At 36.8% G+C, this 13,633-nt stretch overlaps 1 protein-coding gene across 3 annotated transcripts in view; it reads left to right on the plus strand.

Moving 5' to 3' along the window:
* MTBP (MDM2 binding protein) overlaps positions 1-13,254 on the plus strand; it is a 29,991-nt gene extending 16,737 nt beyond the window's left edge. For 2 of the 3 annotated variants that reach the window (XM_017826407.1, XM_017826408.1), the window contains exons 15-22: positions 289-382; positions 1,659-1,814; positions 3,757-3,852; positions 6,130-6,396; positions 7,669-7,915; positions 9,025-9,138; positions 10,854-10,919; positions 12,227-13,254. In XM_017826407.1, the coding sequence (XP_017681896.1) occupies positions 289-382; positions 1,659-1,814; positions 3,757-3,852; positions 6,130-6,396; positions 7,669-7,915; positions 9,025-9,138; positions 10,854-10,919; positions 12,227-12,262 (1,076 nt within the window). In that variant the 3' untranslated portion in view covers positions 12,263-13,254. Of the gene's footprint in view, positions 1-288; positions 383-1,658; positions 1,815-3,756; positions 3,853-6,129; positions 6,397-7,668; positions 7,916-8,467; positions 8,513-9,024; positions 9,139-10,853; positions 10,920-12,226 lie in introns of those variants that run through there. The other variant, XM_017826409.1, reaches the window with a different exon arrangement.
* The last annotated feature ends 379 nt before the right edge of the window (positions 13,255-13,633 follow it).

Raw genomic sequence — 13,633 nt, forward strand, 5'->3', positions numbered from 1 at the left:
ACAGGAAAACATGGAAGGAAAAGTGAAGTAGCTTTCTAGGGTTTTTTTGCAAACTGAAACGACCCTTGCCTTACCTATTTCCTTTCTTTTCCTTGACAAAAAAATTGTGCAGAAAAAGTTTCTGATTGCATCATCAGACAGATTTTCCATTTATTTATGTAATTTATATATATGCATTAAGGAATATCTATATATAAAGGAATGTGTATATATATGGGTTTATACATATATATTTCTTTAAACAATAAGATTGCTTATTAAGGGTTATCCACCATACATTTCTTGCAGAGCCTGATTTAATGGAGACAAATCCATTGGAATGGCCAGAAAGACATGTTCTTCAGAATTTGGAAAACTTTGAAAAAAACAAACAAAAAACGAGGTAATAATGAAATACCGAAGATTTTCTTTGCAGCGGCCACTGAACATTACTGTAGAGGAACTTCAAATGTTGATAGCCATTGTGTAAACTGTTTTCAAGTATAGTATAATCTTCCAAAGAAAATATTGCTTACGGCTAAAACTAATTTTTTGTCAATTCCCAAAGATGTATTTTCTGGGTATTGAAAGTAGTATTGTTTTGAATTTGATTGACTAAATGCAAGTGAAATTTAACTTAAAATAGCATAGTTCTAAAACTGAGTTACCAAAATGACACTTCTAGAAAATAGTAGCCTTGGCGGAAAAACACATAGAAGCTTTTCTTTCTCCCAACATGCCCTAAATAATAGAGATAATTTAGCATTTTTTGTCAGCATGTCTTTCTAATCTCCTTATATTTCCAAGATAGTCAGTACTTAAGTCATGTCTCAAGTCATTTTAAAGTTGAAGATCCCATTGGCTTTATGTTTGAAATTTACATTTAGTTATGTTTTTCCTTCAGTACTCTTCAAGTGAAACCTGTAGACCTTTTTGTCACTTAATACAGCTTATTGATTTAAGTTTAGTTCTCACTTCATATAAGACTTAATAGTCTTTGCTGGTCTTAATGTTTTTGCTGAGAGACCTTTACAGCCGGTTGTCCAACTGTGTTTTTCTTAATCACTTCCATCCCATTTCTCTCTTTCAAATACCATAGTTGACCATGGCTTAGATTGGAGTTCTGCATGTGAGGAATTCTCACATTAGATCTCTGCTTTTTCGTGGTTGTCGCTGTTATTATTATTAATGGGTTTTCTTTCTCAGACGGGTAAAGTTCTTCCTTCTAATTAGCTTTTGAAAACCTTCCTGAAGGACCTTTCTGTTTCATAGTCAGTGTTTATTTCATTGTATTCTGAATGATGATCTTTCTTATCCTCTATCAGTGTACAGCATATTGCTCAACAGTAGAAAAGAGAGAACTTTGCTGTACTTGACTGAAGACACTAAAAAAGAGTGGAAGTTTGCATGCAGTAGTGGCTTTATGGTTCTAAATTCTTGAAGAAATTACTTCTTTTTAGTAGAATGCTAGAGAATTTGCATCAAATATACTTTATCATGAACATTTGTGTGAATGTTCTCAAGGAGCAAGCTTATTCGTTTTACTTCGGCAATAGTTTAATTGTTCCAGACTAGCAGTTATTTAATTTATTTTTTTTTAATACCATGAGATTACTAAAGAAAAGAAAAAAATCTTAGATTGGTCGTTGGTGTTTGTTTGGTTTTTTTCCTTTTTTCAGAGTTTCTCTGTTTGCACATTCATCTGAGCAGTTGCTGGGGCATAAAGACAGCCAGCGGGAGTCATTGACATTGCTCGATGCTAAAGAATTACTGAAATATTTCACACCAGAAGGGCTGCCAGTTGGTGATCTTCAGCCACTACAAATTCCCAAGCGGTAAGAATCCAGCATATTAAAGCAGACCTTACTCAGAGCTGATGGAGGGGAGTTACAAATAAGGACTGATTGAGAGTCACAGAATGGTGTAGCTGGATATGAGTTTAAAACTTGTAACATCCTTGCATCACATACCTGCCAGTGAAATCAACTGCTTTGCTCCTCCAGCCAGTCTTACTAATTAATTCTTTCAGAATCTGAAATGGCTGGAGATGATGATGATGTTTGTCCTATGCATTTAAATAACAAAATAATCACCTGAAGTGCAAAAAATGTGCTAGTGGACTCCTGGCAAGCTGTGTGCATTTCCAAAATAGTATTTCTATCCAAGCAGAAATACTGCGGCAGAACTTTAATTTTATTGGTGTGATTTCTTTCAGTGGGGGGGAGTCTAGGTGGGAAGAAAATTGCAGTGTAGAAAAGCAATAGCTGAGCCTGTTTTACTGTGTTCGTCTCCTGTCATGCTGGCCCAGAATTTCTATCTATATTTTTATGTGGTAAAGTGCTCCTTAAAGGAAGCTTATCTACTCTGGTGGCTTCACAAGTATTTATCCTTAGTGTGTCTGCTGGTAAGTATTAGTGTATTAACCAGTACTTTTGCAGCAGGAAGACTGATACATGGAGTTAATGGAGTAATTTTCCGGATCTGAACATCTGTTAGAGTTAAGGCCAAACTGTGTGAGAGTCAGATAGTGTTTGCCTGTATTATTTGTGCAGTGTGTTACAGATTTCTAGGTAAGGCCAGACAATCTTTGCAGTCACTAGAATTATGTTTGTTGACCTTTTTAACGTTGAATAATAGAATCTGTAATGGACTTATTTGATACAGCCCTCGATACTTTTTCAGACTTCATTATATGTAATAGGAATGCTTCTGAGAGGGAAAGGTACTGTAATATTTTGGATTTTCTGTAGGATTTTTAAGACTTCTGTAAAATACTTACTGGAGTTGTGAAACTAGCCTAAAGATGTTCTGAGCAGAGAATTCAAGCAAGTTAGAAAATATGCAATGAAGATTGAGAATCTTCTAGTGAGTTGTTAGACCAACAGAAGGAATTAAGAGATTTTGAGAGAGACTGATGAATTAAAGGCATGTTCACTTGTTTTACATGTTTGAGTTTAAATAGAAGTTTGATAGATTACAGTTTTGGCTGACGGTCTTTCTAAATTACCATCTTGCTGGATTCAGTATCACATCTTTCCTGGATGTTTTTCCCAGATAATTTTTACAGTGGTAATGGTGCAGAGACAGTCTGTGTGAATAAAATTTGAAGCAATGTGTACGTTTCAGATACTCCTACATCTTGCCTTCATCTCTTCCCTTCTTTAGAGATAAATGAGATGTGACAGGGTATGCTGGGATCTGGCAGCAAATGCTTTCTGTCTGTCTCGCTATGGCTTATTCTGTTGAAATACTTTCAAACAAATGCATTCATGTGATTTAGTTGCAGAGAGTTTCTAGCTGGAATTGAAATATCACAGGAGACAAGTGGTTAGTTATAAAGTCTGGCAAAGGTGACTGTGAGGTGAGACAACAAGCTAAAGGGAAGGAATTCAAATCCTGCTATAGTGCTGGATTGAGAAATGGGAGGTCAGTTCCCAGTTCCTTTCAGTCCATTCTACTACTCAGGTGTCCCATTGTGAAATGGAATGATATTTACCTGGGTTTATTGATAGGTTATTTGGAGCAGTGACCTTAACTGGTTGAAATGTCTAAGAGCTTCTGTAATATTAATAGCTCAGTAGGAATTAGTTAGTTGAACTTACACTGTCACTTCAATAAACATTTAATTTTCCATTGATGCTTTACCCCAGAGGCTTTGCCAAAGCTGGCATGCTGGTTTAGTCTTCCTATACCATGGCATTTTTTTCTGATTTTTGGAAGTATAATTTATCCTGACTGTAGCTTGTTAAAATAGATCCGTATTTTTCTTTTTTTCAGTGAAAATGCATTTCTTTTGACACCAGAGCTTACTCCTCGGAAGCTCAGAGGTTTGCCTTTTGAAAAAGCAGCTGGATGCCATTATCATGGACTTGAGTAAGTGTCCTGGCTTTTTTTCCCAGAATTATTTTTTAGTTTCCAGTCTGGGTATAATTGGAAATGTTTCAAGCAACATGTGTGTTAATTATGGAAAATTTTATGTATCCTTTTTCTTTGTTGGAACAACTTTGCACGTGCCAGCTCTCCCTTTCTTACCTTTATTTTAGTTACTGGTTTAAATTGCAACACTCCTGCCTTGATGGTAATGTAAAAACATTTAAGTTTTTTCTAAGCTGTACTGTTGTAGCTATTCTCAGTGTCTCTGTAAATTTTAATTCAGAACTAAAAGTGTCAAGGGAAATAGGGTTCATTAGTACATATCCAATTCCTGGGGCAGCACATGAGTGAAGTACATACATAGCTCCTACTTTGATATTTAATTGTAGACACTTTTAGAACAGTCAGGAGGTTTATGAGACCTGCTGTGGTGCTACCTGTGTGTTCAGGGAACCTGAAAACAACTCTAGCAGGCAAGTGTTAGTGGTAAGAATGTTCAAAAGGATCAATATGATTAGGACTGTGTTTAGTCCCAGCCAGCCAGAAATAGTTATTTGTTAAAGCTTCATCATATAATGTAGCTGTATAAAAATAGTTTAGAAAAACAGAAATATTGACATTGAGGAGAAAAGGAAAGACATACAGAAATGCTAGAGTAAATAATTCAGCATAACTCTTCCCTATCATTCCTGAGCTTGGAGGAGATGCTCCTTGAATATTCACCATTTCCCTTGGGCTCCTCTTCCCTCCGGAGGCTTTATCCCATGATACTCTACCAAGCAGATCCATGAAGAGGCCAAAGTCTAATCTCCTGAAGTCCAGGGTAGTGAGCTTGCTGTGTGCCCTCCTTGCTGCCCTGAGGATCTCAAACTGCACTAGTTAATGGTCACTGTAGCCAAGGCTGCCCTTGAGCTTCACATTCCCAACAAGCTCCTTCTTGTTGGTGGGAGGGAACAAGGTCCAGCAGAGCATCTCACCTCACTCGGAAAAGGAAGTTATCAGCTCATTCCAGGAACCTCCCAGACTGCCTATGCCCTCCAACAGGTATTGGGGTGATTGAAGTCCCCCATGCAGACCAGGACTTGTGAGGCTGTTCCTATTTATGATTAAATTAAATTTTTGATGTAATGAACGTGTGCCAGACACTTGAATCCTGTGTTGCAAAGAAAAAGTAATTGCCATTAACGCAGTGAGTAAAATGGCAATTTAACTTGTAAAGTTAAATAGATTTTTTTATCTTTATAGGGGATGTGACTACTCAGGGGACTGAGAATATAATAAGGAAAATTAAATACCTTGAAATTTTTAAGTTAAGAGAGCTTACTCTCTTATCAGATAATGAATTTATTTCTAGTGGAAAGTCTTACTCAACTGTAGAAATGGACTCATCAGTCAGTTATTAGAAAAGTGAATTTCTCCCTGAATATGAAGATACTCTGAAGAAAGTAGAGAAATCAGATCTAGCATTTTAACATGACTTCATGTTAAGAGACAAAAGTAAAGAATGTGTCTAGAGTTCCTAAGAGTGGGAAACATTGCTGAGCAGCTTGGAGGGTGGGCTGAGTGATAGCTCACACTGTTCAGAATACTTCATAAGAAAAAGGATGAAATAATACTGGACAATACTGTTACCTTTCCCCAGCAGAGGTAATGTAAGTTTCTGGGTGATGAAACACTGAGCTTTTCCAAGGAATCTTGGAAATCATTTACACCAGAGAAAAGTTAGTTAAGATGGGTTTTGTATTGTTGTAATCTCTTCTGTAGGTTTCACTGGGCTATAAGTACTCATTTGGTATCTTTCAGCTCCACTGTATTTAATACAATTTGTTTTGTTGATTTCATTGATTAAACTGCTTATTCATTGTAGTCGATAAGAAACACTTTTTTGTATTTTTAGCATTTAAAATTGTGAATCTCTCATATAGCACTGTTTATCTGGGACAAAGCTAAAGGTTTCACTTCAAAGGTGCAGTTAGCACTTTTTGTTCAAGGAAAAAATTCTGCTAATGTCCATGGAAATCTTATTTGTAAGACCACAGGGTAAAGACTTGCAAAGAATATATGATTCAGCTTCTTTGTTGGAGTTGGACTTAAATATAGCTAAATCCATAAGGTATGTGTTAATTTACTGGGTGGTTATAAATTATCTTTCAAAACAATACACCAGTTCAAACGAAAAAAAGTTTTGCAGTTCACATGATTGTCAAAAGTAAGTTTTTCTGATTGTAATAAAGCAGAGACTTTCTCTCACAGGTTTCTCACCAATTTCAATTTCAGATATTGTCTAGACGACAGAAGAGCCTTAGAGAGAGATGTGGGATATGCTGAACTTCAAACTCGTCTTATTCGCTATGAAACTCAGACTACTTGCACCAAAGAGTGCTGCCCTGTGCCAGTTGTCTTGAGTCCTCTCCCATCTCCCGCAGTCTTGTCAGAGCCTGGAAGTGTCCCTGATGGAGAGTCTTTACAAAGTGAATTCAAAACAGAGACATCAAGGCTAAAATGCAGATCAAAAGACTTGGATTGCTTTTATCCCAAGAAAAGGTAATGCTCTGAATAAAATGAATCTTTAGCATGAAGTATTTCAGTGGTCTCTTGTGAACTGCATATTTTCTTTCATCTCAAAATGTTTTAGTGAAGCTATCTAGACAAATGTTCTAGTTGTTTAATCCTCCTCTGTGGACTCATTTTTTTTCTCAAGTGTGACCTCTCATTGATAGCATTAGATTAATCAAAAACCATGTGGCACAGGCAGCTTTTATTTAAGAGATGCGGGGTTGTATCTTGCAGAGTCTCAAGTGCCTTTGAAAAGATGACAGATAGCCTCATCTAGGACTGAAACTGTCACTGCTGCTGCAGTACAAATAAACAACTAGAGGTTTGGAAAGCCAAGTACTGTACAAACAGAATAATTGAATTGCTAATCCAAAGGACTGCTGGCATAAGATGACCTACCAAAACTCAATCTTATTGTCAGCCTTGTTTATTAAAGTCTTTTCTGCAACTTTAGTTTTTAAGATTTTCCTTTGTACCTTGTCCTCACTCTGAAGATGCAAAGTCTTTGTGTCAATGAAAAATAGCTGCTATGTAACGCTATTTCTGAATGCACTTTTTACTATAATACTTCACTTCGTCGCTTCTTTCCAGTCTGATACCCTTTGCAGTCTAATCACACCAAGCCTTTAACAGAGGTATGGTTTTAGGAATATTCATATCTTTTGCAACCTACTCTGAATAGTTAGAAAATAAAATGTGATTGTATCTAACATTTCATGAATTAGAGTTTTAGAATAACTAGCACTCTTACAGTTGAAGGATCAAGGATTACGTTTCCAGAGAACTACAATGCCCAACTTCCCGTAGTTAAAGATGAGTTCTGACATTCCTGCAGAGCCAAAAGAAATGAAGTAGTTTCAAGAAGCTCTCTTATCCTAAGACTGGAGGCCAGCAAACACTGTTCTTCCTGGCTCTCTAGATGAAGGGTCCATATGCAAAACTACCCCTTCTTCCAAAGAGTTTCATTTTCATTGTTATCTGGTTTCTTCAGTTTGTTTCTGGAATTTTTTAATCAGAGGTTTAATGGGTCTGTATATCACAGACCGATCCAGTCAGTGGAGTGTTCTTCTAATACAAAAAATATTATATAATGGAATCCTGTATTCTTGTCTGCTCTTTTCAGATGCTGTTTGCAAGAATGCACTTATTTCTTTTAAGCAGCAGCCTCCATAGTAGAAACAATGGCACCAAAAGAGTCAGTAAAAAATCTGAAAGTTCTTTTATCTTTTTTGTTTGTTTGTTTGTTTAACTTCCTTCTAGGCTAACCAAATCTGAGAGTACAGATTCCCTCCTCTCTCAGGCCAGTGGAAGTAGTGGGAGTCACTGTGCGGTTGCGGTAACAAGGAGGTGCTCTGAAAGATCAGCTGCTTTAGCTGGGATGCCACTGAAACAGCCTGGCCAACCCCACAAAGTGACCACGAAGGCTGGCTCAGCCAGTCGTGTAAATGCTGCCCAGCCTGAGACCTTAAAGCCAGCAAAGGAATCGAGATCCCAGAAGCATACAAGGGTAAAGGTCTATGTTGTTTGCTTAGTGAAGAAGCATCTTGCTTAAATTCTTTCCATGGGACTTGATTTTTTACATTTTTTAACTCAAAGTGAACTGTCTTCATCTCTCTTTGTTATTAAATTTCATTCTGTTCGTTTGTGTAAGTGAATCCTGAAGGCACTGTGGAGAGTGCTGCAGAAGCAAGGAATGAAAAAGTATGTAAAGGAGTATTTTATCATGCCCAGGGAATTAAGGCTGAGAGGGATAACATCTAGGAATAAAAAAGGTGGGAGTGAATATCAATGGAGTTATGAAATGTAGAAGATTAATATAAAACCTAAAGGCACCAAAGAAATATCTGTGCTGGAAGGGTCAAAGCCATTGTGGAAGAACAGACTGTTCTGAGAATAAAAAGATATTCCAATAGTTGTACAAGTCCATTAATTGAGATAACATTTAAATACTTTGATGCAATAATGTTTACTTAATAGCTGTGTATATTAGGAATGCCATTTTTAAAATACAGTACACAAAACTGTTTCTGGCATGTTACTAACTTTAAATTAATCCCAGGATACAGAGAGGACTCTGCAGGAATGCTGATGTACTGTGAGTGGCAAGTTGGGATTGCCCAAGTAAGCATAAATTGGTGTGACTCATTCAGACCTACAGTAAAGTTTAAACATCTCTGATACAAAAAATGTCAGAGGAAATTTTCCAATATGACTTTAGTGTCTGATTTAGATTTTTTTTTTTTAATATGGATGCATCAAAGAAGGAAATACCAGTCTAATGAAAAGTTATCTGTTTATTATTTTGGAGGAAATAAAATCCAAGCCAATATCGATTTTTTTGTCTTCCAAGCTCCATGTGAATATTTGATGATCCTTTACATTGCTTTGACGTGTAAGCATTTCCTTGATTTTTTAGATGAAGGGAATGGAAATAGATTGTTAAATAACTCTGCTCAGATTTGTTCAGTGGGTTGATGGTGTTGGGGCAATGGATTAAAGAAAGAGGCAAGAAAAAAGATCAGGTTTTCTGTTTTGTGGTTTTTTTTACTTCCATTGGACAATTTTTCTTGTCAGTAATTGGGATGAACTTTTGAGTGTGTTTCTGCTGTTTCCAAGATGCTGAAGGAGGTGGTTGCTAAGACTCTTCAGAAACATGGAATTGCAGAGGATCACAAGTGCTTTGCATCATGCAGCCAGCGTCTGTTTGAGATATCAAAGTTCTACTTAAAGGTAACTAGAAGACATGCTCTTACAGTTTTTTGTTCTTAGTTAAGTAAGTGTACTCCTGAATAAAACTTGAGATAGACTGTGGGATATTCACACTTGATTAAGACAATATTTCCCAATATGTTAGTAGTGTGTAGAATGTGTGGATAAACCTTTAGGCTTGTTGTCCAATGCAGAACATAGTTTTACAGTATATTTTGGTGGTGTCTTATTTGTTTTTAAACCTTATAAAGCAGTACTCTTCTATGTGAGATAACACCTTAAAGCATGGATCTGTTCGGTCAAGTCATACTTTATTGCTTCCTTAGCTGTTGTAGCTATCTCACAGCTGTAGCTGTGACAGCTCAACTTCTCCCTTGTTCTAAGGATGTTGGCTCAACAAGTAGCTTACAGAACTGACTCAGAAATTCTAGTTCTCTGACATGCTCACAGAAGTCACTGCAAATGTGCACAGCTATCTTAACACATACTGGCTTGGCAGCACCCTGTAGAATTGCATCCACCTCATTTTTGGAAGGAGATGAGAATTCTTTCCACAATATCTAAGAGACTTTGTGAGTCAATGCTTAAGCCATGTTACTTGGTCTGGGCACAAAATCAAGTTAAATTGCAGTATGGGGTGTTTAAAAGCTATTGCTCACAAGCTGAGCTGCTGTTCCTGCTCATTTGCATGTGTTTAGCCTATGTCTGTTGGGTGAACTAAGTTTAGACAACTTCAGTAGAGGTGATTTAAGGTAAACGAAGTTGCAGTTGAACAGGGCTGATTGTTTACACGGACAATCTGAATATCTTGCCAATAAGCACCAACTTCTTAAATAATTGGAACACATTTCACAATTTGGAACACAGTTGCACAGTCATTCTGTGAGTGCTTCTGGGATCTCACTGAAATATGCCCTGATGGAAGGTCTCCTAATCCAAAAGCAGAAAGGGCTGCATGTAGGGATGAGTGAGTAGGGCAGATCAGATGGGTTCATGGTCCCATTCCAAGTAGAAGAGCAAAAGGAAGAATACTACAGTGATCCTGTCCTTTGGAAAGCTGATCTAGAGAGGTGTCACAGGATTTTGTTCTCCTGAACTGTGTTACAGCCCCAAGTCTGTGGGGGCCCTTTCTTTGAATCCTTTTGTTTGCTGCATATTTCAGAAGCATGATATCATAGGTATCATTTTCCTTGGGAGACAAGTAGTAAATTAATTTTCTTCCTCTTTAGGAGAAGTTTTGTTCTTGCTTTGTTTAAAAGAGTAGATGAGCTTAGACTAATTAATTGGACTGCTAAACAGACAAGCCATTCTAGGTTTTTCCTTTCTTGCACTGATTTTCTTTTTGGATGTCCTCTTCTCTGTTCTTTGCCAGAACTCTGCATTGCAATCTAAGCTCACAGCTGACTTCCATGTTTATATAGAAATAAGATTTCAACCAAATGGTCAGAACTTTGGATATCATTTAGGAAAAAAAATTCTAGAAATGGGCAGAAGGTTAGGAAGGCTCACACACTTGAGTACTAGGGTTGGACTTCTGTAAGGAAAGCTGCAACCCACTGGAATAGATGTAAATTACTTCCTTTATTCATAAAAAAAGCAAAGTCAAATAATTCTTCTGTTGCTCAGAACAAGGTGATGAAAGTGTAACATCACCCTGGTTATTGGGGCTCTTATAACCCAAATTAGAGTCACCATACAAGTGTGCTGATTCCTGTGGCTTTTTGTTTCATATCTAGGATCTTAAAACCTCTAGGGGACTTCTTGATGAAATGAAGAAAACAGCAAATAGCAATGCTAAACAGGTAAGACCATTTGTTTGTTTCTGTAACTAGCCAAGGCTAAATGTTGCTATGGCAACTTGGTTGTAGGATGGTTTAGTCCACAGCTTTTACAGATGAAGAGAATACTTCAGTGAAGAACACTCTTCCTTGGCTGTGGGTCTTGTTTCAGTCCGATCTCACAGAAACTTCCTCTCAATCAGTAGTCCCATGGCAAAATTTCCAGTTGCATATATTCAGGATTTGGATGGTATTCTAGTTATAGCTGCCTATATGATGTGCCACACTGAGAAATGGAAATGAAGGCAATAAATGTTTCTACATCACTGAAACAAAAAAATGAGAGATGAGATTTTTCTTCATTAGAGGGAGGCCTGGATCATTAGGGAATTTTTCTCTTCTTGTGTTGAAGTAAATAACATTTCTTTTCAAAGGTTAGGAAGTAATAAGAGGGTCTGTAAAAGGAAATAAACTTCTTAAAAGAAGCAATGAAAATTAGTAATTTTAAGCTTGGGAGTAACTTTAAGCACAAGGGATATCAGGTGAGTTTATTTGTGTGTAAAGTGAGACTTATGTGAACAGTAGCACAGAGTAAATCATACAAGTAAATACCCCTCCAGAAATTAAGTAACTGACTCTGAAAAATACACTGAAGTGACTCCATGATTGGGAAAAAAAAAAGTGTTATGCATAATTACAGTACAGTTTTCAAAATCATAAATTAAATGGAAGAATTTGAACTGGCATAGTTAAGTAATAAAACCCAAACTCTCAAGGAAAACTGCTAGATCCCCGCAGAATTTATTCTACAAGAGCAGTATTTGCTGTGTTCTGTACTGTGCTCTGTTGTGAATTGCTTCCTACAGATGATAAGGTTTCAAAAACTGCATGGGTTGTGATGTTTGGTGTTGAACTGGGCTGTTGTCCTGATACACTGCTTCTCACCACCATCTTTGTCTGGGGAGAAAACAGGTAGTTTTGTGAATGTTTGCTGTTTCCAAAAGAGGCGTTAAAATTGGTGTTCTCCTAAGCTGCTCACTGCTCCCTGTATTGGAGAATATTTTGAAATTACCTTATGTAAACTATAATTGCCAAGGACTAATCAGTGGTCTGAACAACTGCCCTGCTTGGAAAGCAGCAGTAACAAAGGTGGTAGATAAAGCAATGCACAAATTATCCTTTATTCTTTCTTCTACTGTTTAGTAAATACCACACAGATGATGATAAAGGTGGCGATAAAGAAAGAATTGATAAAATGTGTGAGATATTATTAAGTTACTTTCGAGACCTGGAGTTATGAAAATGGTTTGCTTTCTCATTTATTTGCCCAGGTGATTGAATGGGTTTTGGAGAAGACTGGCAAGTAGAAATACTGTGTGGATTCTATTCACACCTTCCTAGGAACTGTGGGGACAGAGCACTTCTGACTACAAGAAAAGCATTGCACTGCCTGAGGCACACACATACAGATCTGCACACTGGTGGTCAGTGTAATTATACAGACTCATCCTTTAAGCACATTAGCAAGAGTTGAAACTTTTTATACTGGAAGTTTTAATTAATTTTTTTTAATTCAAATGAAAAAAGGTTTTATTTTATATGCATATTTATTATGTTTGTTAAAAGGAATATAGCTTAACTTGGTTTGATAAAGCTTTGTATGTTTTTCAACCAGTATATATGTTTTTTATGTGAATAAAAACCCCAACAGATTTAATTTTGATAACAGCCTCTTTGGTTTACCTTTTTGTGTGAAGACCTCCACTCTATTTATTACAGCTCACTGTTGTATAGACAGCTGTTTACAGCATTGGCCATTAACATTTTGTAAGCTAATTAAGAGCAGTTTCTATTCTGCAGGTGAAAGCAAAGGTAATTAGAATTCGAGTCACAATTATCTCTGTGTTGTAGTAGCAGGAAAAAAAGAATGTCTTTTGAAACTTGATGGGAGGTCCCATTAAAGAAAGGATCACTTTACAAGCTGAATTTCTGGTATAATTTCCTGCGTGCTCTTTGTAACACTCCTTAGAAAATATCTTAAGAGAGGTTTGAGATCTCATGTCCTGGAGGAGGAGAAAATCAAAGCAAAAGCAGTAATGATGATGGTGAGAGCTGGCAAAGAGCTGGTAAGCTGTGCTGAAATGTAATGGAAAGAAGAATTTCTACCTGTTCCACGTGTTGCAAGTACAGTAAAGGACTAAATTCAGCCTCAGTTTGCTGAAGTCTCAGGCATGTACCTGGCTTGTACTAATGTAATTATTCAAGTTAGTATTATTTTGAGATGAGGAGTTCCTACCAAAACAAACAGATTTCACAGCTTTCAGTATAAAGATTTCCTGTTCATCATATTAGTTTATATGATTGATAGAGAAGCACTGCTTTTGTTTGCTATATTCCCCTGGCACGAAAATGGATTAAGCAATACAAATATAAATGAAATCTAATGTGATGAAAAAGTAAATGAACTAAACCATGTGGAGGTTAGACTAAATACTGTAAAATCTATACATTCTCTAAAAAGCCTTTCTGATTTTGTGGCATTATTTTTTGCTTAATTCTATTTCATGTAAAGCTGAGCCCTAAGGAGGTTTTTCGTGTCTAACAAGATCTTGTGTTAATCTGTTCCTTTGTCTCTCTGTTTACTGTTCTCTGAACTCTACAAGACCTTTTCTAGGGAGGGGGAGTGTGTACTTGGTTTAACTGCACTCTGAGCTGCAAGAGGAGACCTTTGTAGTTGT

The sequence above is a fragment of the Lepidothrix coronata genome, unplaced genomic scaffold (assembly GCF_001604755.1).
Source record: "Lepidothrix coronata isolate B3197 unplaced genomic scaffold, Lepidothrix_coronata-1.0 Scaffold126, whole genome shotgun sequence".
NCBI lineage: Eukaryota > Metazoa > Chordata > Aves > Passeriformes > Pipridae > Lepidothrix > Lepidothrix coronata.